We start from the raw sequence: 24539 nt of genomic DNA on the forward strand, positions 1-24539 counted from the left end.
CAAGATATGCGTACGCTTGAACTAATTCAGACTATTAGGTCTGATGGCACGAGGTTGATACTGCTTGAAAGAGAGTTCTGAACTATCTGAAGCAGCACGAAGAAGCAATTTTATTTCATTAATTCCAAAAGGAGACTCTAATTAAGTCGATAAATACAACGATACATTCACAGATTTACTAATTTCGTCCCCATTTGCTTCAGAATATACAAAACGAGAATATTTACCTAACAGCCGACCTGTGCAAAGTCTCTCGGGGGAGTCAAAATTTTGGTGAGAATGTCCCCTCCATCACGTAGTGAGGGAATTGAACTTGCCTACAAGAATTGGAGCGGACCAGATATGGTAACAGGAGGATCAATTTCTACTTGCGTAGCCTTCCCCTCAGAAAGCAAGGAGGGTAAAGCGTTGGCCTCCTTGGGTGGAACCCCCTCTGCTGTCCATATAGTCACATGCGGCCACTCGTTCTTCGAGGTCATGACTTCCCCGTCGACAGATCCGAGGCGAACTTCAAATGCAGCCGATCTGTTGTTGAAGAGCAAAGCTGTAAGATCCACAGGGACATCTCGATTGAGGTAGAGGCCGTAGCTAGCTACAGCTGTAACGCCATGACTTCTCTTGTGAGCAAGAGTGACATGAGCCTTCTGGAGGCTGCTGTGTAAGTGCTTGTCTCGCAGGAAGGTTTCTGCGTTAGGATACTTCTCAGCCAACTGCTTGGAGTGACCATGGAGATGACAAAAAAAAAAAAAATTAATATACAAGATTCGCGTAAGGTTAAGAAAGACGAGGCATATAGCCAAGGGTGCTTGGCAAATGCTTTGTCCCACTTACGTCATTAAGAAGATTTTGTATATGTGTTACGGGTAAAATGACAGCAGCGAAAACAATTGTTCCTAGCTTCCTTTTCTCAGTACTAGGCGCTGTGTAATCACCTCTGGCCACTTCCTTCAATTGTTCCAATACTTGCTTAACGACGAAGTCAAATGGCATCTGGACAAGTGACATCGTAGGAAAAAACATGTTTCACTGTTGAGAAGTGGAACTGAGAGAGGATGTGACGGGACAAGAGAGTATGCTGACCTGAATAGAGTTGAGATAATCGGCATTGCTAAGTAACGTTTCGCGCAATTGTTTTTCCCAGTTAGACCACTCCTTTGCATAGGATCCTTTGTTGGACTCCAATCTACATATGCCAAACGTGTAAATTCACCAAATCAAATCAAAGAGAGACGAATGCATAACCAGTCAGTCAGTACACCAAAACTGACTTATCTCTTGGAAAAAACATTGAGACTGTTCACGCAGATGCAGAAATGCTAGTAACAAGGCTCCACTAGTTCTTTATACAATTTAGTCCACCAATGCCCAAAAATGAGCATCAGAGATGTGAGCATGCTTGTTCAAAAGAAGAATTACACTATATCGATATAGCGGACTGCAACTTCTATAACCACGAAACAACTACAAAGGAGCACAGTATAAAATGAATACAGCCATCTATGGTTAAGCAGAGCAGTAGAAAGGTCTAACCTCCCGTGCCTCATTGTATGAAGCTTGTATAAATTAAGTCCCTCCTCCAAAACTGATTTGACCGGACCAGGTAGAGGACTCCTGCATAAGCAAAGCAAAATGCAGCATCGATTTAACTTTCTGGCAAGAGCTAGAGAATGTCCGCTAACTTTACATGGTAAACATTTCTGAGGTGCGAAGAACATAAGTTCCCAGACTGTCGACCCCCCACTTTCACATCATCAACCAACTCGCCCACCCCTCTCTCTACTGAAGAAAAAAGAATCTGACCATGCAACAAATCCCCGCCGTGGTAATCGTCCCTCTAAGTGTTCTTACATAATTATGCTATCCCACATGAATCCTATGTAACTACATGAAGATTTATAACAATTGTAACTTCTGTCAATATCGTGTAACCTTATTTGTGCAACCCCCTGCACTTATTTTCAAGTGTTAGCAACAAAAATGATCCTATGATAAGACAAGAAAAATATGTGTCCTAGTCAGTAGGGAGATTTCATCCCGTGTACGTTACTCGCGTTTGGCTTACTGCACGTGATCACAGTTACAGACATTGTGCTTAAAATGCACCGAGGAATCATTTTACCTGTCAGATTTCAGCAAGGGCATCTTCACAATTGAGCCAAATCGTTCAACTAGTTCACTCTCAAACTCTTCACGATTCTGAAGCATATCAACACAGATCAGCGAATACTTCAAACAGTCTCATTGACAAAGAAAAAGCAGGATCATACCTTGCCCTCATAAAGGTGGTAAAACAGTAGAAGCACATATCCAGCATTTGGAGATGCCTTGTCAAGATTACCCTAAATTGAAAAGCATCAAATAATGCATCATTAAAAGATGATAAAGGGTAACTAACCTTTGAAGCGCTTTAAAAAGTTACAAATTCTTACCGGATGATTAACCCGCTGAAGCACACGGAACATGAACACAGCTAATGCATCAAGAGAAAATGGATTCAAATCAGTACCTGCAAGAAACCATGATTAATTCTTTTGAGAACAGCAGTGATAGAGAACTGAAACCGAGGTCAAATAATTCATATCTCCCCATACGCTTGAAAAAAAATAACTCAAAGGCAAGTTTGCAAACAAGTCATCTGCATCATGCACGGCATCCACAACCTAACATGCAAGATTGCACAAACTACACGTAGCACAATCTACATTGGCAATTATAACAGCTTACTAGAGTGGGCATGAAGAGATAAATGAAGAGACGACAAGAACAAAGCAGTAGAAATTATCCAAGTCCCACATTAATCACCAGTCAATCTAATGAAGGAACTGGAGTGCAAAAAAAGGACATTTGAGACTATGGTGAAAATGTTCCAATGAAGCTCTAATTCTTCCAGTTAACGTAACCATGGAACTATGCAGAAGAATCACATTGCCGTCAATTCCTTAATGGAAACTACAAAGTAACTAAAAGAGCAAATGTATTAAGTAGAAAGCTTCAGATTCCTCTTATGAGGTATGATCAACCTAGAAAAATGCAGGCACATTACTTGTGCAAATGGATTTGAAGAGAACTCCTGATTCCTGAAGAGCCAAGATGACCACGGGCATTTTCTAGGCCATTTTTAAGGAAAATAAAAAGTCCATCAATAACAAAATTATCTTCAATTAAGGCTCCATTTGTTTCGCGGAAAATGAATGATTTGGAAAACATTTTCCTAGAAATGATCCTCTGTATCGCTTGAAATAATTAGCCAATAAAAAGTGTTTTCATTATCAACAACAATATATGTCTAAAACATTTTGTGGATGAAGAAAATATTTTTCGTTTATTTTTTTTTTGTATAAAAGGGATCGTTTTCAGGAAAATGATTTCCCAATCATTAGTTTTCCATGAAACAAATGGAGCATAAGCAGCAAAATAGTCCAGGAAACCTGTCTTTCATATACAGGCAACACCAAGAAATCACCGTGCTTCAAATGCTAAAATGAGGGTGTAAAGGGAAAAAAAAATTTCTTTACAGCTAGTAAGGAGCAAAAAGAAGTCACATGGAGCTTTACTTTAGCCAGAAGGAGGTATGTTATAAGCTACACTACATTTATGGATTTGGTAACAACAAAAAGTGTATAATGCTGACTCCTCATTAGGACATTTGTACTGTTGATCTGAAGAACCAATCACAATGTTTTAGAGAGCAGATACTGTCAGGTAACATCCAGAAATTTCAAACAGCTCCATAGATATTGAAGTGTTTATCTAGAGAGAAAGCACAACCTTCAGAATCGGGTACAACTGGAACTGCTGATGCTTTGGTGCTCCTGCACATATGCTCAATCTGAAACAGCAAAACAAAATGGCCATATTGAGACATGTATTTTTCCATCGTTAATGGGGTTTTTGAGAGAGAAATTTGAAGCATGTGCCATCAGATGCGCAGCATCATCTTTTTGAAAACGTTCAGCAAACATCACTGTCATTACCCCCAACTTTATTCAATGATCTGGCCAAAGAGATTCATGACTCATTCAGTTGACTGACTCATGTTGCCACCAAATAAAATGCCAAATGAGCTTATATAACCAGATATTCCCCTGAAGGTTAGTTTAAAAGAAACCAAGACAATTTTTTGATGAAATTGAGGCAGTTTAATTCACTTTTGCTAGCTACTGCAACCTAGATTAGCACAAATAAGTTCCTTCAGTTTTAATTGTTCCAGATTCGTAGGAACACCTGCTATCTGCGATCTGGGCAGTTCAACCGCGATCACAGTACGTATGCAATTTGGATCACCAGTTTTAGAGATCTGGATACCCCACAGAGCCGCTAGAAGTTAGAGTGCTTCTCGGCTTGCCTATGGCTTACCCATTTGGTCTTTTATGGTTAAGAAGAAGGAGGAAAAATTTCTCTACTCAAGCCACGGGTCCAACAATTCCCAAAGTTGTGACTTTTTGACCCCCTTACTCAAGACAAGCTCCTACAAATAAACCCTATGCCCAAAGTATCTAAATTATATAGCCAACTTATTGAGTAAGACATGAGGTAGCACAAATCAACGAGAAGAGGCCTGAATTATATCTTTTACCTAGTTGAGACTGTGCAAACTTTTTTAGCCCAAGCATAAAAAGGAATTAGAAAAAGAGTGAATATGATTATGTGTCAAGGTATGTGCAGTTTATTGGACATACCACCTAAGGCGAACCACAATCCCTACTAACGAACCAACTGAGCCTACCCCTCAAACTGCAAACCTAAGAAACAAGCGGTCAGTGTAACCGAATCCGTACCACGTACCATAAGAAACCTCAATCTAGGTAACATTGAACTTGACTCACATTTTGATGCTCAAAACTCTACTCAAACTAAATCGAGTATTAAATTTCCAGCTAAAGTTCATCTCTAAATAGAAAATTGAGATATTCGAATTCGATTTGATTACAACAAAATTATAAATGAACTCGAGCAAGCCAAAACATTTTCCCTTAAATATATGAGTGTGTGTGTGTGTGTGTGGATATACTATTATTCGAAGGATATAGGAGTCTATTTATACTACTAGATACCTCTGATAAAATAATAAAAGCTTGATTAGGTTAGCGAGCTTTCTAGAACTGGTTTTTCGCGCGCTTTAGTTCGACCGCAATCAAACGAGTCAATCTTGAGTAATCATTGAAGCAGGAAGTATTTGCCAGCAGCTTGACTCAGTTTTGACCCTAGCATATATTCGCACGGTACCTATAACTGCGGAGCTCGTCATTGTTAATGGAAAGGAAGTCTATTTTTCACCCTAGTTTTCTTTAGAAGCTAGCAATAAGTGAAATCGACTTCAATATGCTGACTCGGTAGAAAATGAAGAAAAGATCCAAACTAGACTAAATAATCATAATCTAAGGGAAAACAGAAAGAAAATCACCTGTCTCCAAACTTCTTCATTTGGAGCATTCTTGTCTGCTAGCATTATAGACTGGGGTTTTCTCCTGCGTTCATCAGCAACTTTCTGCCAATACTTCCCTACACATATGCCAATACAGAGAAACAAACTCTCAAAAACAAAAAAAAGGTATCAGGAAAAAAAAAGGTATGCATCCGTATATTGTTTTGCAGTAAGATTCTTTCGTCATGAATTGTTTTGGCAAGAGCACATGAACATTTTAAGGGGAAGTATGGTGTACAACAAGGATTGGAGATTGATGATGATTTGAATAGAACACAGTAAGCCTACACGCCGCAACAATTTATGCTTGAAGCTTGAACTTCTGTCAAATAAACAAATTGTCAACCAAAGAAACACCACAAATAGCAGAGCAAAATGGAGGACCAAGCCAACTAATAAAACCTGAGCAGTCAAATCTTCTTTCAGTTGAGTTAATGTCCCCGGACAGGTACTATTTTCCACTTGAAAAATCCTCTTGCAATGCTACTTATTATACTGTGTCATCAGCAAAAACGCTAGTGCTTCGTCTTCTGGTACCAAGAGCTAAAGATCCAAATGTCTTCCAGGTTTAATGATACTATGCCAAGATCACACTTTCTTTGTCGCTCAAGACTTACAAAAAAGATAGGTTGTCCTAATTTTGCTGGGTTTCGGCGAACAGGCCTAGTCCTTCATTATTTCACAGGGCCAGATGGGCACAGATATGGAGTCGCCGAGGGGCCATTCTTTATTTTACCTCAAGGCAATGGACACATTGCAAAAGGTAAACAGCCAAAACTAAACCGAAAAAAGCATTTAAAGAAGCATTAGTTTGATGACATCTCAACAATGTTCGATACCTTTAATAAGGTCACCCATTAGACTATGGACTGGCCGATCATCCCCAAGACCACCTGGGGCACTCAATAGTTCCTTGCACAGGGCCGACTTAGCACAACCAGGTATTCCTGAGATATGAGAAATCAAAACATAGTGACCACATCTGAAGTAGCAAATTATCCACAAGAAGAATTATAAGATGAGAATTTTTGGAAACCTATTTATGTTTGCTCAAACCAATAACTAATTGATATTAGTTATTTAAAAAGAAAGAAATAACAAAGTGGTGCTGCAACTAAGACGAAAAAAGATTTTGCAGAAACTGGACATAAAAGAAACTTGTGAGAACTAGAGTCTTGAGATTAGATTGAATCTGATTGTTAAAAGAGGCTAGCATTTCATAACATTTTGTGCTAAAGCAGCGTGCTTTTGCTATAATAGTATGCCTTAACAAAGAAGAGTAAGGTACTGTTATTAAGATAAACACCAAATAGTTCTGCCAACCCATTCACCAATGAAAACAGAACAATAGATGTATAACTGGCTGCAGACTCAATTCAGCTGTTGTGTGACCAAAAGTACATAAAACTCTTGTTATGGAGGATTCTTCGAAATTCTTTGTGAGATTCTTTCAAAATAGAGGATACGATTACCAACGGAAGCAAAATGCTGCTCAAGTGACTACACACACATCACATAAGCAGCAAAGACAACACACCTGGAAAAAATACAATTAAACCATGATCCTTCAGAATGGAGTCTCTAGCAGAAGGACTGGAACTTGGTGGTGCTACTTCTCGATCAGTTTCCAGATCACCTTCTTCATCCCTGCCTCCTTCAATAATGGCAAGAAAATCTTCGGCCCTCACAAAATTTCCAGCTGATCCTATTAAAGCTTGATTCTCCAAACTGCGTTTTGCGTACTGTTCTAGAAAAGGTTCAGCCTCACTGAGGTATGTTGATGATGATAACTGTTTATTTCCACACTTTCTTCGGATATAAACGGCCCTGAAGATCACTAAATGTGAGAAATCCAAATCAAAGAGATCCTAAAAAAAGTTGCTGAAAATTTACCATTCATCTAACATCTTGCTGAGTTGTCTCTGTTTTCCAGGTGAAGTACCCCATATCGTCATCTGTCTGTAGTGTCAAAATAGGACATTGTTTGGTAAACATGCTTGAACGAAATTAATTGTTAAGTATCTTACTCAATTTGATGATAACAAAACTACGTGCTTTTGATACCAGTGATATTCTTGCTCACTGGGATGACACTTCTATGGACAGTCCTTACCATACTGATAAATAATCAGTTGATTAATCGATATCTACAATCATATTGCAATCAAGTGTAATTTGTCAAATGCGCATTAGCTATCTAGCCATGTCCCAAGCACTTGTTCTTCACTGTATGGAGCAGTGCTCTCCACATACTTTTAAGACACCATTATTCAAGAACATTGCGCTTACCTTTGGTAGTAGGCCTTATATGGAGCTGGACCCTCCTTAAAAAGTATGGACAAACCATTGCGAATCAAAAACGTCCGGAGCTGCAGAAAAATTTCGGAATGATGAGTGTGAGATTGTATTTCAGCTATTTGCATATTAGATTACTTCTCCATCACTGTGCACAAGCAACGGATAATCACAAATCTTCGTTTCTGTAAACAAGCTACAATGGTCGGAATGCAATACCAAACATATGGCCCCAGTACTAGTTCAAAGCCACCTAAAAATTCTCAATCAAATACACACTTGACTCTGAAAATTTGTATCTTGTCCACATAAAGGTGCCCGAAATGTTTTTACTTCGATCAAAGCAGATACTCAATTAGAAACCAGAGAAAAAATATGGGAGCATTTGACTTTGTAACCTCATAAAATTGGTGAATTCAGCAATGTCAACGATATCCTCTATTGCAGTGTAGAAGTTGGTCTAGAAACCAAGTTGGAGTCAGTAGCGTGTTGAACTTAATCGAATTCAAGCCTCATTGCACTCTTAGTTGAGTTTTAAAAATATTAGTGTCTCACAATAACCAAGCTTACAAGCATAATCTCATTTTTCAATTCTGCATACATTGATATCGAAGTTCAAATTCACTGTTTCTGGTTAACTTGAGGATAGGGTACAATCATCTGCTGGATAATGCATCTGAGTGTAGTTGAGCTTGAGCATGTACAGAAACTCCTTGAGCCAAGCCTCAAATTACTCAACTAAGTAACAAGTGCTGACCATCGAGTCAATTCTGAGTTCGAGAGGTGCTAAGTAGACCAAATTCACCCGATACAGCTCAATCTTGACCACCCCCACAACTGAGAGCAGCTTTCTAAATGTGAAGGTACAGAATCTACTAAGCATCCGTTGCTTCAGCAACAGACTAAGTTCTAAAATGATAAGAGAGTACCACTTTGGCATAGAGATGAGACTTGGCGGCATATTCGTTTTTGAGAAGGGTCGCTATAAATAAATTCCCTATTGAAAACAGGGGATATCTACTAGTAAACTTCAACTTGGATTATATGCTATCTGCTGGCATATCATAAGTTCATATGCTTCCCTAACCCTTGCATATAGGGGCCTCGCACACTACCATTTTCATATGTTTCCCATGTAGAAGGAAACACAAACTAGACGAAAAAAGTAAAGCCACCTCAATTTCCTCAACGCCTCTTGAAAGCTACTCTAAGATAACTAACCATTATGATTTGCAACCAGATACAGCTAAAGGTAAAGACAATTCTCAGTAGTCTTGTGCAAGAACAAGGCGTACCTTGTAGGTTAGGAATTTCAGTTTTATCATTAAGTTCGCATCATCATCGGCCAAACTATCCTTTGGGGATGCAGCAATACCATTAGCATTTTCTACAATATCCAGATTGCTATTTGCAATTTCAGCGGCTCGTTCTTTATTTTCCTTGAACAAATTAATGTCGACAAAAAAACCTGCAAGATATAGCAGAATTCATGATTAACTTCTCATCGACAGATCTTTCAAGTACATAATACTTATGAGTTAGGGCATATGGTAAAACAAGAAAGGTAATGCATGTATTGAAATAGCATGTTCTTACCTCTATATAGGGGCCACAATCCAGGCTTAGACCTGAAGATCATTATTCACAATATTACACATACAAAATATTTATAAAAAAAAAAATCCATCAACCGAGAGAAGGAAGGTAGGTTTGAACTTGACCTCATCTCTTTTTGATATCTGCGGAAAGCTGAATCACTGCGAACATGAATGACCATTTTGTAGAAAAGATTCTCACTTGATATAGAGTTGATTTTGTGGAAATTGTGATAGCATTTAAATGCAGCTGGGAAGCGTCTTTCTCTCATTAAACGAATCATTTCCTGGTTTGCCAGAAGTATAAATGTCACCAAACAAGAAAGGATATTTTGCTGCAGAGACAATTCATTTGACTGCAAAGTTTCACCTGCAGCTTGGTAGTAGAGTAGTCAGCAGGCCGTGATTGCAAAAATTTTGCCACAACAGATCTGTCTGCATTTCTTGAATGGTTATCGGCTCTTTCATCCCCAAGCCAGTCTGAATGGTCAGGACAAAAGGACGTACCCACACTCTTGAGGAGTGCTTTCAATTGCTGCCATTAAATTTGGGTAGTAAAAAGAATCATCAATCCGATCACATTATCAATGTCACCTAAGTGACAGTGCTTCAGGAATATAGTGCTTACAGTATACTAATACTTGGACAAATTCAATCTCACCTGTTTCTCATCTGTCCTATTTGCCGCACAAATTTCTCTAAGGCTGGGTCCCAGATCAAGATGATCTGACATAAGAAGCAAAATGAAAATAAAACAAGAATACTATTGAAATTACGCAATGTTCTGTTGACTTCAGCAACAATCGAAAAAGACTGCATTTGGATATAATTTGAACAAACATGACTGCAACTTTACACAATAATATGTCAAGAGAACAAGACTGGGTACCTCCTTCGTTTGGTGGAGGGGGGAAGTCCTTCAAGACTTCTTCCATATGTTTTGAACTCTCCGGGCTTACAATTCGAGCCACGAGACCCTCTAAGATTTCACCTTGCACATTGATATGATCTTTTGACCCTGCACAGAAAATCCAAGTCACCATTAGTTCCCCAAGGAGAAAAACATCAACTGGAGTGATTAAATTTTAAGATCCAAATGAATGTTCTCTCTAATAAAGGACAATTATAACTTTAGAAGTCTAATATATATAATTGCTTCTGCAATCACAAAAGGAAAAAGACATGTAGGTGAAAAAAGCTTTGCTGTACCCAAGAGTGGTGAAGCTTAAATCATGTACAATCGCAACAACATCAACGTGCTCTTCAGCAATTTACCTGGTACAGAAATATCTGCAACTTCATCAAGAGCCATACATACAGGTGTTGCTGTTCCTTCTTCAGATAAAGCATCATAGGCAGCGAAAAAGGATGTCACTGATTTCCTAAAATAGAAAAAATTTGTTTGGCAACCCAAATTAGCAGACAAGAACTTATGACAATCGATGCCTGAGTTTAAAGAATTGGACAACCAATCAAAGGCAGAAGAGAGAGGAAGCTTAAGAATAATTAGGATTTCGATTTCTTTAAGTATGTGCTTTTTGTCTAATTTCAACTCAGATGTATTTCTAATTTTTGAGTTGATTTCTTCCGCATCATTTTATTTTACTTGTTTCATCAGTTCACTGACCCAATCAAATAGTAAGTTCCCAAATCATCTTTTTCTTATTTATTATTTTGCTTTCTCATAAAGATACATGCTACTTTCTTATTTCATTAGACCACCAATTCAATTGAATGATAAGTTTGACTAAAGAATTCAAGATTCCTTTCTTGTAAGTGTGCTTTTTTTGACTAATTCCAATATTAATTGCATCCTCTGAATCTTTGCCACATCAATTTTCACACATCGGTTTTTTCTTATTTCATTGGCTCAATAATAATTGAGCAATAAGTTCACAGTAAGTTGAATTGGAGATTACTTGTTTTCTGTAAGTATGTACTTATTGTATAGTTCCAATTTAAATGTATTTCTGAACTAGTAATCTATTTCTTCCGCATCATCTTCTTTTCCTCGTTTCATTAGTTCACCAATAAATCGAATAGTAAGTTCATTAATCATTTTTTTCCCTTGATCTGAATATCTACTTGCACCTAATTGTATGCAGAGTCAGTCAGTGAAAAGAATCCTATAAGCCATAAAATGCACATTACAAATTCTCCACTTTAAGGAGAAATGCCCTCCTAACATTATCAAGACACTTTCGTTCAAAAGTAGTACACTTACCTTAGGGAGTAGGTCTTGACATTTTTTGAAGTATCAATAATGCTTTCTTTTTTAAAAACTAAATGGGAACAATCTATCAGATGTACCAAGGGGTACAACTACTACATGAAAAATAGGAAGAAAGCGAATGTAGAAAGTCATAGAGGTTTGTTCAGTAACCAAAAAAACCCAAAGTGACTGCCCCCTATTTTCATTTACTTCGAAAGAATCACACTTTCAAAGGCCTTCAAGTTTCTCCCCCTCCAAATAAGCCAAAAAAATTGCTGGAGAAAAAGAACTAACTATAGATCTTCTCTCTGTCTGAGTCCAGGACAACTGACTTCAGCTATTGTCCACTATCACAGGCGTGCACTTACACTGCATCTATCTACAAGGTGATACCTCGTCTTTGAAGAATCTGTTGTTAGAATTTCTAACCCCCAGTTATCCATATAACTTTTACCTCATCAGTACACAAAGTAATAGTCAGTTTAAGTACCACATAAAAATGGATATTTCACATGATATGAAGCTCACGTCAAGAGTTTGAATCTCGCACTCCCTCCTATTGTTAGTCCATGTGTTCTAGTCTATAGCTATCTAGTGGCATATCCTATCTCTCCTGCGTAAGGTCCATTTACAAGCAAAAGGGAGTCTTAAGAAACATGCTAACATTCATTGCTAACCCATTTTCAAAAAGTTCAAACTATGGCGGAAAACAGTCATTTCAACTCTATACAAGATAATGTAGTTTTTTTAGGAAACTCTATACAAGATAATGTAGTTTTTTTAGGAAAAACTTTTGCTGAGTGCAAATTATTACTACAATCAACCAGGCAAGAAGATAGTATGTGTTGAAGGTAGGATAAATTATTCAATCGATAATAATTTAACCAAAAGGCATGGCTCGTGCAACTTAGCTACATACCTTGTTGAGAGCAACCATACATGGTTGGTAGGGAGACGCCATTTTCGACAAAACGCAATAATTTCAGGAGTGGAGTAGAATTTAGGCTTGCCACTTCCCAATTCGGTGACCGCGGTAACTACAACTGTTGAAGTAACAAGAATGGTTTGACAAAATAATCAACTTTTCATACTTTCCTACATTGATGAATGTTGAGAATAGACATAATGACCAAAACAAACTTCCCCATCTGTGTAAGAAAGATTAATGAGAGACTAACAATAACAAGAAAGAACTTTACTAGAAAGTGATATAAGGTACAGATCAAGCAAACAAGCCAACGCGAAGTCAAGTTCTTCATGATGAAACAGTAAGAAAAAATAACTCTTGTTTAACCATTTATTTTGGAGAATTTTCTCAATAGGAATAGACGTAGATACTTCACTATTCTATCTAAAAGAGCTATCCTTGCAAACACTACTTTCATAATATGATCAACATATTTGCGCAGACATGATGTAACAGAAAGACATGAAATGGAACTTTTCAATAAGATTTGAGACTATAGCAACGGGCAGATAACAGAAAGTATAACTCATGGGCAGTCAATCTCTAAACATCAACCATAACCACAAGAAAAATGTAAAACATTTTCAGCCTTCGCTGACTGTGTGACTCCAAGAACGGAAGGACACTCATAGTAGAAATAAGAAAACACGCATACAATCAATCAACCAGGTATTCATTATCAGATTTTCAAGTTTCCAAATATAGAATACATACTTCCTAACAAAGAACCTCAAAGTAGAAAAGGAGCAAAAATGATACCGTAATCTTCTCGGGGTCGCTGCCCGTGGTCACCCAAAACAGCTGTTACCAGCTCCATAGAAATACACATCTTGTTTTCCTGGAATTATCAAAGAGAAAGCTGTTGGAAAAGGTAAAGCATACTATAAAAAATTCAACTCGATATCATGTGCCAATGCTGAACAGCACAGAACAGTCAGAATGCTAATTTCCATATTACAGGATACTCGTGAACTTGAGTGGTTGCTTGTTTACACCAGCAAAGCATTTCATTTCACATATGTCTATATGCGCACGACTGTATTTGCAGTGCGCACAGTAGTGTGTGCGTGCGAGCTCTGAGAGAGAAAGTTGAATCATTTCCATATTAGGATCCATTTATTTCAACTTCTTAACTACTTATAACATTCCACCAAAATGAAAAGTAATATTTTAAATTAAAAACTATGTAATTTCCACAAAGATGAATTAAGATACTTAAAGATATGAAATTCTCAATATAAAATAAAGGGAAGTCAAACTATCAACCCTTAAAAGTTTAAGCTCCAAATCAAAACCCCCCCAAAAGAACAACCCAATCACCTAATTGGTGAGAATCATAGCACTTGAATCTCTAACACTTCTTTCTCTCACTTATGCAAGTTTAAGGTCCCTATTGATTCTCTCCCAATTGGTTGGACCGTAGGTGCAATGATTTACTTCACGGGCAAAGTCTCCGGTAGCCACCACAAAAGCTTGACCTGAAGATTAAGTTCAAAGCAGCCCAATTGGGTAGAACATACACACAAAAAGAAATAGAAAGGGGAAAATGACCTCGCATTCAATGAGTTATATCCCAACAAAATGGTAGTAACGATGTACACCGATTTTTATATGCCCGTGGAAATTACATGGGAAAAGACTTAAATTTGGAATTCTAGATATTGGTTGAACATCAAGGAGAATAGAAATGCCATTGACAGCTAATGTTAGAGTGAAATAACCACTCACCTCCAGAAAGGCATTGAACTCAGCTTGCATTTTTCCTGCTTCCATACCCCATGACTCCCGAAAAATGTGGCCCAGGACAAAAACTCCCACAGCAGTGTATCTGTAACAGGAACATCTACTAAGTACTCAATGCAATGTGCCATAGACACTGAAAGCTTTCCAGCTTACATATTTCCAAAGCTGTTCTTGGCATATGCTCCACCCTCATGACCGGCATACATGAAGAGAGAACCTGAATGCTTGAGGGAAACCTGCATGGGTGTAACTTAACCCAGGTCAAAAAACAACATGATCTACCTCACTCGGCAGTTATCTAAAGAAATTACTTATTTTGCCCATGCAATAGGGAAAGATTGGCAAACTATCGACTTCATCAAATATCCGGGACATATAAGTTAACGATCTTTGCCAAATACAAATATGTATTGCTACTAGGAGAAAACATGGAGCTAGAAAGGGGGCGTACCTCTACTGTTGCCAGGCCTTTCGACACCATCTCAATCATCCTTGTCCTAATCTGAATAAATGAAAACACATGATTAGATAGAAAAGATGCCAAGCTGGTTTTCCATTAACAGAGACGAAATGGCTAAAGGAGCAGGAAACTGTTATAGACGTTCTTGTGTGCTAGATAACTTATCAGAAGTTCGTACCACCCTTAACAGCTGAACAAAGCGTACGTCCTGAGAAAACAAAATAATAAGAGACTGTCTGGGAAAAAGAGTACCTCCTGATCAGACTTCTCATTTTCAAACTTGGGATAGAAGGTAGCTCTAATTTGGGCACTTGTATACGTAGAGTTATCCACGGAGAAACCTTCCAAAGAATTTGTCCTGTACAACTTACTCAAACCCAGGGAGATTTCTTGTGCCACACTGGAGCCAGAGCTATTCTCTTGCACCTCCGCCACTCCTTTATCGGCAGTCTTACTTTCAGTGTCCACTTGTAAGGGTCCACTAGCTGTTCCATAGGCTCTGGGCTTCCAGATTGCTTCCTCACCTTGGAAAGGAGTATGATGGTTTTCCAATCGAATGCCGCCCAATTGGGCGGCATGAACATCTCCACTTGACTCCGCAATATCCAACCCTCCGAGTCTGCCAGTAACGGCTTCAACTGTCAATCCACTATTGCTTTCCGGAGCTGTTATGGAACGGTTTTTCTCTTTCAACTTCTGCTCTCCATGCCGACCCCTTCTCTGTATGATGACAACATCCAAATAATACATTTATCAAATCATCCTAGATGAGGGAATCATTTACATGGTCGAAGCCGTAATGCTGATAACACGTAAACCTCTCCATTTTTCTTTAACTTGCACAAATGAAAAACATAGAGTAAAGGGAATGATGAAAAATGAATATCAAAACTTCTCTACTTCGGGCCAAAGCTGATAATCGAAAACCTAACATTAACGGACAAGTATTGCACAAAACATTTGAAGAAGAAACTCAAACGCGTGAAAGGGGGCACTCGCAAATCATCCAAAGCACTGGATAGACACCGCAAGCGCGTGACACAAGTTCACCGAGTGCAACGACGCACGCTCGACAACAGACCACCACCACCGGTGAAGAGGAAGGCAACACCAGCGCAGGGGACGAACCTGATGGCGAGGCATGACCGAGCGATGGACGGAGGCGGAAGGGATGAAGGCGAGAGAGCGAGCGAGGGTTTTGCGAGGATTGAGGGAGCGATGCAAGGCGAAGGTTCTGGACAGCAACGCCTCCGACATAGAAGAGTGGCAGAGGAGTGTTGGATTGAAGGCACAGAGTATCCTCTGTGACGCCGACATCCAAAGAGTAGGTGCGTTGGCGCATCCAGAAACAATCACAGAGAGGTAGACACAGAGCGCGCGCGCGCGCTACGGTGTCGTCGTCATCTCACACAAGGCGATATGCAGTGACCTTCGGCTCTTCGTCGTGCACATACTCCAGCACCGGCGACTGGCTTATAGCTCTCGGAGTGCGCCACGGAAAAAAGAAATGGCCCGAAAACGCAGACCGGCCCGACTTTTCGGGCTTCAACGGGCGCGAAAAGGCCGGACCGGCCCCGATTTTTTCACCTGGGCCGCCTCTCCTTCCCTCCAATCTATGAAGCACCGACACGTGAAGAAGGCAACCGCGTCGGTGTCGGACACGCATCGGACACGGACACGCGTCCGACACGCTCCGATACGCGTCCGACACGCGGTCAACGCGTGTCGGAGATCTGACACGGAGTCAACGCCAGTGACACGCTCGGGACACGCGAGTCGGAGAGGAAGGAGGGCGTGAAAAGTACTGATCTGGAGCCATGACAGAGATGAAGGAGAGAGCCGGCGACCGCAAGTCGGTGGAGAAGGAGTGCGGGGAAAGCGCGGATCTGGAGGAGAAGACAGAGTGCAGAGTTGTAGGTAGAAGCAGATGCAGCGACGAGTAGAAAGCGAGCCAGCGCCAGAGCGAGCAGAGAGCGAACGCCGGAGGAGAGACGAGGCAGCTAAAATCACGGAGGTCGTCGTCGTCGTCGCCGTCGCCGTCGCCGTCGCCGTCGCCGTCGCCGTCGCCGTCGCTTGCTTCGCGAGACAGAGAGGTAGGGGCGACGCAAGATGAGACAGAGCGCTGGGAAGACACAGGATGAGAAGAGAAGATGAGAGAGGAGAGAGAGCGTTAGCGTGGGGAACGAGATATTTCCAAAAAGTAAAGAGAGAGTGGGGGAGGGGGGAGAGGGGGGCAACACAAAATCAGAGAGAGGGGAGAGATCGTTGGGAAAACGCAAGATGAGAAGATGAAGATGAGAGAGCCATTGACGTGGGGAAGACGAAAGGTGACGGGAGAGAGTGAGAGAGCGTTCAGTCTGTGTCTCATCAAGTCATTTCGGGAAGCATCCTTCGGTCAAGTGATTCATTTTTCTTTTTTATTTTATTATCTTTTTTTCTTGATTGGCTGAGCTTAAATTACGGGCTGAATTACAGTGGAAATTTATTTTTTATTTTTTGTAAATTCTCTATTTCTATAAAATGTCATAAAAATAATAAATTATCTTTGTATATAAAAAAAATATTCTTTTAATATACGACGTGTCCTAACGTGTCGGAATTCTCTATTTTTTTGAGAAAGAGCGTGTCGGCATGTCGTGTCGTGTCGTGTCGTGTTCCGTGTCCTGTGTCGTGTCCGTGCTACATAGCTCGTTACCACGGCACCTCGCGCCACCGTGCGGAGAAACTATCGGCCACAGCTGTGCCAAGTCAGCAACAAAAAATCTCCATTGGCTGATCGACACGTGTCCGGTGGGCCACATGTCGCTCTCCCCTTCTCACTCGCTCTCTCTCATCCATAAACACCCTCCCCTCTCTCTTCTCCGCATCGACGAGGGCCAGCTCGTCCCGCGAGGTCCTGGGTGAGGATGGTCTAGGCGATGGCCATGCGGACGTTGCAGACCCCGACGACGGCGATATTGGTGGGCGCTTGGAGGGCGACGGCAGCGGCGTGTGCTAAATCGGCTTGAAGAAGCCTCGGATCAGGTCCAAGAACGTCTCTCTTCTCTCCGTCGCTCTTGTCCTAGACGCGGCACAACGACCCTTTCTTGTCTTTCTCTCTTTCTGCGGGTTCACGAACCAAGAACGAACGCCCCACAAGCCCACTCGGCAGATTCTTCTGCGAATTTTCCCGGAAAATCAAAACCCGGAACACCCATCTCAAATTCCAGGAACTATCCGTTGCCTTTTCTGTCTCGTGTCCACTCGAAAATATCTCCAAATTCATCATTTTAACCTGTTTGACTTGATGGAATACAATTTTATCGTTACCAACCTCGCCCCCACACATATTACTAAAGCGCATCTATGTCTATGCCAAAATATTTAACTTACTTTACGTTGTTCATTAGAATACGTAATTAAGAAAATAAAACTGGTTGGTAAATAAAAGAAAAAAGCATACAAAAACCTAAAAGATTCAAATGCACCTAAAGAACTAGAAAATATGCATGTATAGCGACGAGACACACATAAAACTATCAAAAAATTCTGTTACATTTGAGCCAATTCAACCCAAAACTTTTCAATTTTGTCAATATAATTTTAAATATTTTGACGATTTATCAATTTATTCTGTTTGATCAATTTTGATTTGAAATCAATGACGTGGATATCGGTCGTCTTACATGACATGATTGGCACTGACGTAGATAATTTTTATGATTTTTTCGAAAATGTCATGATTTTTTTTTATACTCATTTTATTTTTCTTTTCTTTTTATTTATGTATTTTCCTTTTTTCTCTTCTAAGCCAGGCGAGGGCCGGTGGTTGACCCTTGGCGAACTTCCTAGAAAAAGAGAGGCAAAGAAAGGAAGAAAGAAAGAAAAATAAAAATTATAAAATTATAGCACATTCAATGAAAAGTTCTCGATTTTTCGGATGGGTTTGAAATAGGTTAGTTCTCAACCCTTTAATACCCATAAAATCGTTAGGCATTTATTTCTTGGACTCACTTAAGCATGTTTTAAATATTAAGGTTATCCATTAATGACATGCACCATTAAATATGGGTTAAAATGAGGGTTCTATACCTATTTTGCACCTATTAATTAATATGATTGCAAGATATAGGGAATTAAGTGTAGCATAAGTTAATTATATCGATATAAATTTGTACGATGATCTTAAATTGGAAATATCAAAATATTTACAACATTCATTTATATATGAAGTAAACTAAAAATGCAAATTTGTCCTGCTTTCTTTAGTCTAGTGCTCATTTAAGATCTAATTGAAGTTCGATAAGTTAGGAAGTGACAAATTACCTAACCGATTCGTTACTCGTTTCGTTAAGCTTTTCTACAATTTCCATTACTTTTCCTGTTATTTTCGCAAATGCATTGTAAAGGAAGAGCTTGTTAGTTAGGTTGTGCTTGTTTTACGAAAAAGGAATGATCTGGAAAATGTTTTATTAGAAATTATCGCTTGTATCGTTTAAAAATAATATAAGATACTTTCATTATCGATAACAATTTATGTCTAAATATTTACGAAGGATTAAATTTTTTTTCATTCATTTTTGTAAACGATACCAAATGATTATTTGTATGAAAATATTTTATAAATTATTTATTTTTCGCGAAACAAACGGAACATTAATATCATTTGTTTTTATTTCCCTTTGAACCTAATATTTTGAGTTTTTTTTTAATAAGATCTCTTTATGTATTTATGGTTTTTTTTCACCATCGTGACTTACGCAATTTAATTAAAAAACCTAGAACTCCATATTTATTGTCAAAATTGTCTTTGAAGTTTTCCCACTCCGCTATTACTTTTCTCGCTAGGCTTGAAGCCATCTATGTAACTCTCACATATTGTTCTCCTTAATGAGTGAAATATTTCTTTCAAAAAAAAAAAAAAAAAAAAACACCATCCCACATTAGGTGTATAAATAAGAAAAAATTAGGGTGAAATTGAAATTAAATCTAAAGTTAGCGGTTTTTTTTATGGGACAAAAAATAAAATTTACAGTAAAATTGAGACTATACTTAAAGTTGAAATTTTTTTATGAGATAAAAGGTTGAATCAAGATAAAAGTTAAAGTTAAGAGGTTTTCAGGCATTATGCCCAATTCTATTACATAATAACATCTATCACATTACAATTTTATTTCATTACTACAGCCATATAGGTTATAAAGACACTTTTATAGACCTATAAGCTCCTGTAGATGAAAAGACCAAGACTATAAAGCGAAAAACGGGTTTTTGATATTCGGGCTTCGGCTCAGGCCTAGAACATTCGTTGACACGACTTCTTTCCTAAAAGCAAAAGAAATGGAAAAACTTTAAATGCATACGTATAATGACTTTTCAAATTCTTCACTCCAGGATTGAACGAGTTCAAACTCTCCATCACACTACCGAACCGCTTCAGCCATAGTACTCCATCTAGTCTTTGAATATCCCCACGTCTGTCTCGCTCTCTCGTGGCATTTTCAACACCGTCATTTGCCAAGCAAAAAGGAACCATCTCCTGGTCGTCTCCATGAACCAGCAAGTTTCTTCCAAGCTATCTCGGAAATCTTCCATCTCTTCTCCGTTTCTTGCGTTCTCTCTCCATGCTCCACGAGCTTTTCAGCTTACCTGCTGATTCTCTCACGGGATGCTTCGAGTCTCGACATTCATTTCAAAGCCAACTTTACCTCAAAGTAATGCAGGAAGCATGTGCTTTACTCACTCATCATTTACAATGTGTATGCTCGCAAATTGAATTGCTCGATCATAATTTCAATGTATTTGTCCAGCAAAAGAGATGAAAAAACAGAAAACACCCAACCGTAACTATACAAGTCAAGATTTGCCATTATGAGCAGATAATATCCAGTCAGAAAAAAGGCAAGTATTGACAAAATAAATATTATAAGTATGCTGTTCAGATCAAATAATCCTCATCCGAGTCAGTATACCATTCTTCATCTTCTTCATCATCGTCGTCGTCGTCGTCGTCAAAATCCCTGTCGTCATCATACAAAATATTGTCTTCCTCCCACAGCGGACAAGAACATGTAGGTTTTTTATCCTTCCACTCTGCACCACAATTGTAGCAAAACTCATAACCACATCTGCAAGGAGGCAATGCTAAGTAAGAACTTTGTAGTTTGTAAAAGAGGACTGACGAAAGATATAGAAGATAAAGAGCAAACAGCAAACTTGAATTATCTTTTTGCAGCACTATCTAAACAGTATGCGCACTCAAAATTTCAGCGGCAATTAATCAGAACCTAAACCATCCAACTCCAACACAAATCTTGGAAAAATAAAGCACGTTGAGGCTGATATATATCAACGGAAGCAGAAAGAAAGTTTGAATTAAGCGGCCTGACCATTGCCAATCGCCCAAGCCAATTTCATGAAGCATTTTCATTTTGGTCAGAAATTTCATGAAGCATTTACTAGTTAGCAAAAAGAAAGTTTTGCCAATTTCGAGCACATGGGATACTGCATGACTCATTTATTAGTTGTTAGCAAAAGAAAAATATTAATTAGCGCTACCACGTCGGCCCTTCTAATATCTGTATGTACTGGCGTGTAAAGCCTTCTGCCTCTATCTACCTACTCAGGGGTAATCTAGCAACAGACTGCTGCAAACTTAGAATAATATTAAGATGAATATTTCACCCCATGACTACAATAAGCACTCTATCAAGAGCAGTTCCACTCCAACTCAAGTAAAGACCATGATCATGGGACTCTTGTTCTCAATATGAAATTCTAATTCAGAGAGAAGAGAAGAAGGGGCTTGGGAGGTTAATGACAGGGCCCCTTCCAGGAGGTCATCAGTTCAAACTGCCACTGCAACATTTCTCTTGTCTTCAAGAAGGTCAAAGATCCACTCAAACATGTTGACCGGTCAAACCGGGTCAACATAAGGCCTGACCAGTCAAACCGGGTCAACATAAGGCCTGACCGGTTCGTGACCATTCCAGTCACTGGAACATAGTCCGATTCTTCATTCAACAGGTTGAACCAGCCTATGTCGTCCAATTTTATAAGTGTTGTTTTCTACATCCATAGTCCCTACTTCTAATACTTGCGTGTAATAACAAAAGCATGAACATGACCACTGAAGCTCCAATCCCATAGATTAGCAGAAAATAGATTTCACCAATAAGCAATAAACCTAAGGCATTAAACTATAGAGCAACAGAGCTTGCCATTATGCATATCAACTAGAAGACACCCCAGGTAAAGATCAGCTCAACTGGGCAGGTCACCCGTGGGAATTAAGTACCTGCAAGTCATGTGGTAACAGCCTTCAGAAAGTTCGATCATGTGATTGCATTTGATACATTGACGCCATAGATTCCTGGAAGCAAGAGACTTCAGCTTTGCATCTTCAGCAGGAGGATGAGGATGCAATTTTTTATAGGCCAAGCATGTCAAACTACTATGCCAAGGAACCTTGCAATTGATACAGAAGAGTCCATGACATTTTATGCATTTCCTAGCTCCGGATCTTGCAGCACCTGCACCAGAAGTGATTGAGCTTTCTGAAACTTCACTTTTTGACATCAATGCAGAGCACGTCGGATAAGGGCAATATATTTTCTCTGTAACAGGGATTGAGGCTTCCTTTAACCGCTGGGTCATCATCTCAATCAGTTTGGGTGTCAAAAATTTACTGCAGCTGCTGACATTAAGATCAGATTTACATCCCTCGTGAGGACATCTTGGCACCATACCGTGAAGCAACTTCACCTCTACATGCTGTCTCATGCAAGACAAGCAATAGCGGTGCAAGCATCCATCAATTGCAAATATCTGACTAACATCAGTATCTTCTAAACAGATTACACAGGTCTCCTTCGGATTCTTGCTGGCAACACTGTCTACACGCCTCACAATCTGGGAAGTTATCGCATCTCTTGCAAGTTTAAAGGCAAACTTGAACTCATTTCGTGCTACCAACAAGAAATTGCACTGATCGAATTTTCTTCTAAGAAGAGTTGCTTGCTCAACTAATGCCGCAACCTTGCGCTGCTTCGGCATCCATCTACGAGTAATCTACATTGCAACGTCAACCACATTAGTGACTAGACTGTATACTTACGACGAATGGAACCAGATACTAATGTAGGAGGTTAACAAAATTATTTCTGCTTAGATTCATGAAGGCACCTTCATAAACAACGCAAACAACCAAAATGTCAAATCAGGACATTTATGTTCATGATTATTTAGGTAAAGCCATATGATTTGAACCTTCAGTAATTGCAAAACAAAGACTTGAATAATTTGAAGTAGGGTCAGAAGTCATGATAATGTACCATCTTTGCCATCTGCTATCTGCTACGTGCCTATATAAATAACTCAAATGTGAAGGTTTATTTATCTCCATCATATAATCAGATGTTGCTTCAGCTAAAGAAGAAGTTGGTACAAGTTCCCGAAGATGCGGTATGATTATAAGCTAGATAGACTAGTTGCGCCTGGAAACATACCTGTAACCTCATCAAAAAACAACCAGACCCAACAGATCAAGCAAATGGCACAGGTACGTTTTCAGACTGCGCTCATCTTGATAAACGTTTCGCATTTTCACGCAACCAACGAGAGAAGGTAGACTAATACAGGTCGATAAGAAGGGAAGAATTCAACTTTGGTAATCCTCTATAAAGAAAACTAAAACAGACACCGCCCTCAAACCAATGTAAAGAGTGAATGGGGGCCAAAACAAACAATTCAAGTACGGAAATAAATGACTGAATTAAGAGAAACGCAGAAACTGGAGACAGAGAAACTCACGAACTGGAAAAGCGGAAAGTAATCGCAGTAAAACACAATCCTCTTCAACTCCAACGCCACAGCAGCATTAAGGCCTTCAACCAACGCCTTGGCCTCAACCACGACCTTGCTCTTGCTCGTCCCGGGCCCAACCAATGGCTTCCTCACTTCGAATATCAAATTCCCCTTAAAATCACAAACCGCAATCCCGACCCCCGCGAAAACGGAATTGCATTTCTGCCCCTCGACCGTCTCGTCACTCACCAAACCCTTGCAATACAAACTAAACACATCAACGACCTCGCCGCCGCCGCCGCCGAAATCCTTGGAACAGCCCTCGCCAAAAGGTCGCTCGAACTCATCTCCCCAGTCGCCCCAGTCATCGTCGGGGATGGTCATGATCTCGGTGGCGACCTTCTGATCATGGATCCGACGGTGGAGATCTTCCCTGACGCGCCTCGCCTCGGCCTCGCTCAACTCGCGGTCCTTGAACTCTCGCTGGAACCTGGAAAGCTCGTCGGATTGGAGGGAGACGAAGGAGGGGGAGACGACGTCGTCGGGCGGGGCTAGGGTTTGGGACGGGGGTGAGGAGGAGGAGGGGGGGAGAGAGAGGGAAGCGGCTAAGGCTTCCTCGAGCTGGAGGCGGTAAGCGAGGTCGAGGTCCGATTCCAGGGCTTGGGCGGCCATCAGCTCGCGGTGTTGCTCGTCGACGAGGGAACGGAGGTCGTCGTCGATGGAGGAGCGGGAGCCCATGTATGGAGTGGGGAAGTGACAGTGATCGGATTGTGATCGGCGTGCTTTTGGGGGCGGTACGGAAACGTGATTCTGAATTGTCGGAGTCAGACTGTGATTTGTCTCTTTTGTCCCTAACATCACACTATTTTCCCATATATGTTTGCCCCTGCTTTTGGTAGGTAATGTAAAAGTCAAGATAAGACAATATTTATCATGTTTTATTTGGTTATGACCCTAGATAGACAGATAGAACCTCTACAAAAATATCTCATGAAGAGATAACGAAGGTGGATAGAATTTCTTATATCCATGGTATAAAAGCTATTTTTTGGAATAGC

At 39.9% G+C, this 24539-nt stretch overlaps 2 protein-coding genes across 2 annotated transcripts; both read right to left on the reverse strand.

Moving 5' to 3' along the window:
• Positions 1-90: 90 nt before the first annotated feature.
• Positions 91-16282, reverse strand: LOC115752226 (tRNA ligase 1). Its single transcript, XM_030690324.2, has 27 exons — positions 15826-16282; positions 14950-15417; positions 14689-14739; positions 14391-14473; positions 14223-14322; positions 13254-13332; positions 12447-12570; positions 10591-10697; positions 10205-10333; positions 9977-10041; positions 9686-9850; positions 9442-9602; positions 9317-9348; positions 9016-9188; positions 7715-7794; positions 7319-7384; positions 6963-7252; positions 6265-6372; positions 5405-5502; positions 3769-3829; positions 2430-2506; positions 2268-2339; positions 2120-2196; positions 1531-1611; positions 1081-1183; positions 832-990; positions 91-710 (listed from the first exon to the last, which is right to left on the reverse strand). Exons 1-27 carry the CDS (start codon positions 16012-16014, stop codon positions 318-320), a joined length of 3591 nt encoding a protein of 1196 aa, XP_030546184.2. The 5' UTR covers positions 16015-16282; the 3' UTR covers positions 91-317.
• A 4160-nt stretch (positions 16283-20442) lies between these two features.
• LOC115752227 (E3 ubiquitin-protein ligase RSL1-like) lies at positions 20443-24288 on the reverse strand. The gene is made up of 3 exons (XM_030690325.2): positions 23488-24288; positions 21974-22746; positions 20443-20804 (listed from the first exon to the last, which is right to left on the reverse strand). Exons 1-3 carry the CDS (start codon positions 24217-24219, stop codon positions 20615-20617), a joined length of 1695 nt encoding a protein of 564 aa, XP_030546185.2. The 5' UTR covers positions 24220-24288; the 3' UTR covers positions 20443-20614.
• Positions 24289-24539: the final 251 nt, after the last annotated feature.

This window comes from Rhodamnia argentea, chromosome 6 (genome assembly GCF_020921035.1).
Source record: "Rhodamnia argentea isolate NSW1041297 chromosome 6, ASM2092103v1, whole genome shotgun sequence".
Classification (NCBI taxonomy): Eukaryota; Viridiplantae; Streptophyta; class Magnoliopsida; order Myrtales; family Myrtaceae; genus Rhodamnia; species Rhodamnia argentea.

Excerpts from the sequence above, each read along its gene's own strand:
- LOC115752226 (XM_030690324.2), bottom strand. The coding sequence starts at position 16,014 with ATGTCGGCGTCACAGAGGATACTCTGTGCCTTCAATCCAACACTCCTC. Across the intron at positions 9,349-9,441 it reads AGATATCAAAAAGAGATGAG|GTCTAAGCCTGGATTGTGGC; the intron begins GTCAAGTTCAAA and ends AATGATCTTCAG. Across the intron at positions 2,507-3,768 it reads AGTTGTACCCGATTCTGAAG|GTACTGATTTGAATCCATTT; the intron begins GTTGTGCTTTCT and ends GGTTTCTTGCAG.
- LOC115752227 (XM_030690325.2), bottom strand. The coding sequence starts at position 24,219 with ATGGGCTCCCGCTCCTCCATCGACGACGACCTCCGTTCCCTCGTCGAC. Across the intron at positions 22,747-23,487 it reads ACTTTCCGCTTTTCCAGTTC|ATTACTCGTAGATGGATGCC; the intron begins GTGAGTTTCTCT and ends GTTGCAATGTAG. Across the intron at positions 20,805-21,973 it reads TGTTACCACATGACTTGCAG|ATGTGGTTATGAGTTTTGCT; the intron begins GTACTTAATTCC and ends GCCTCCTTGCAG.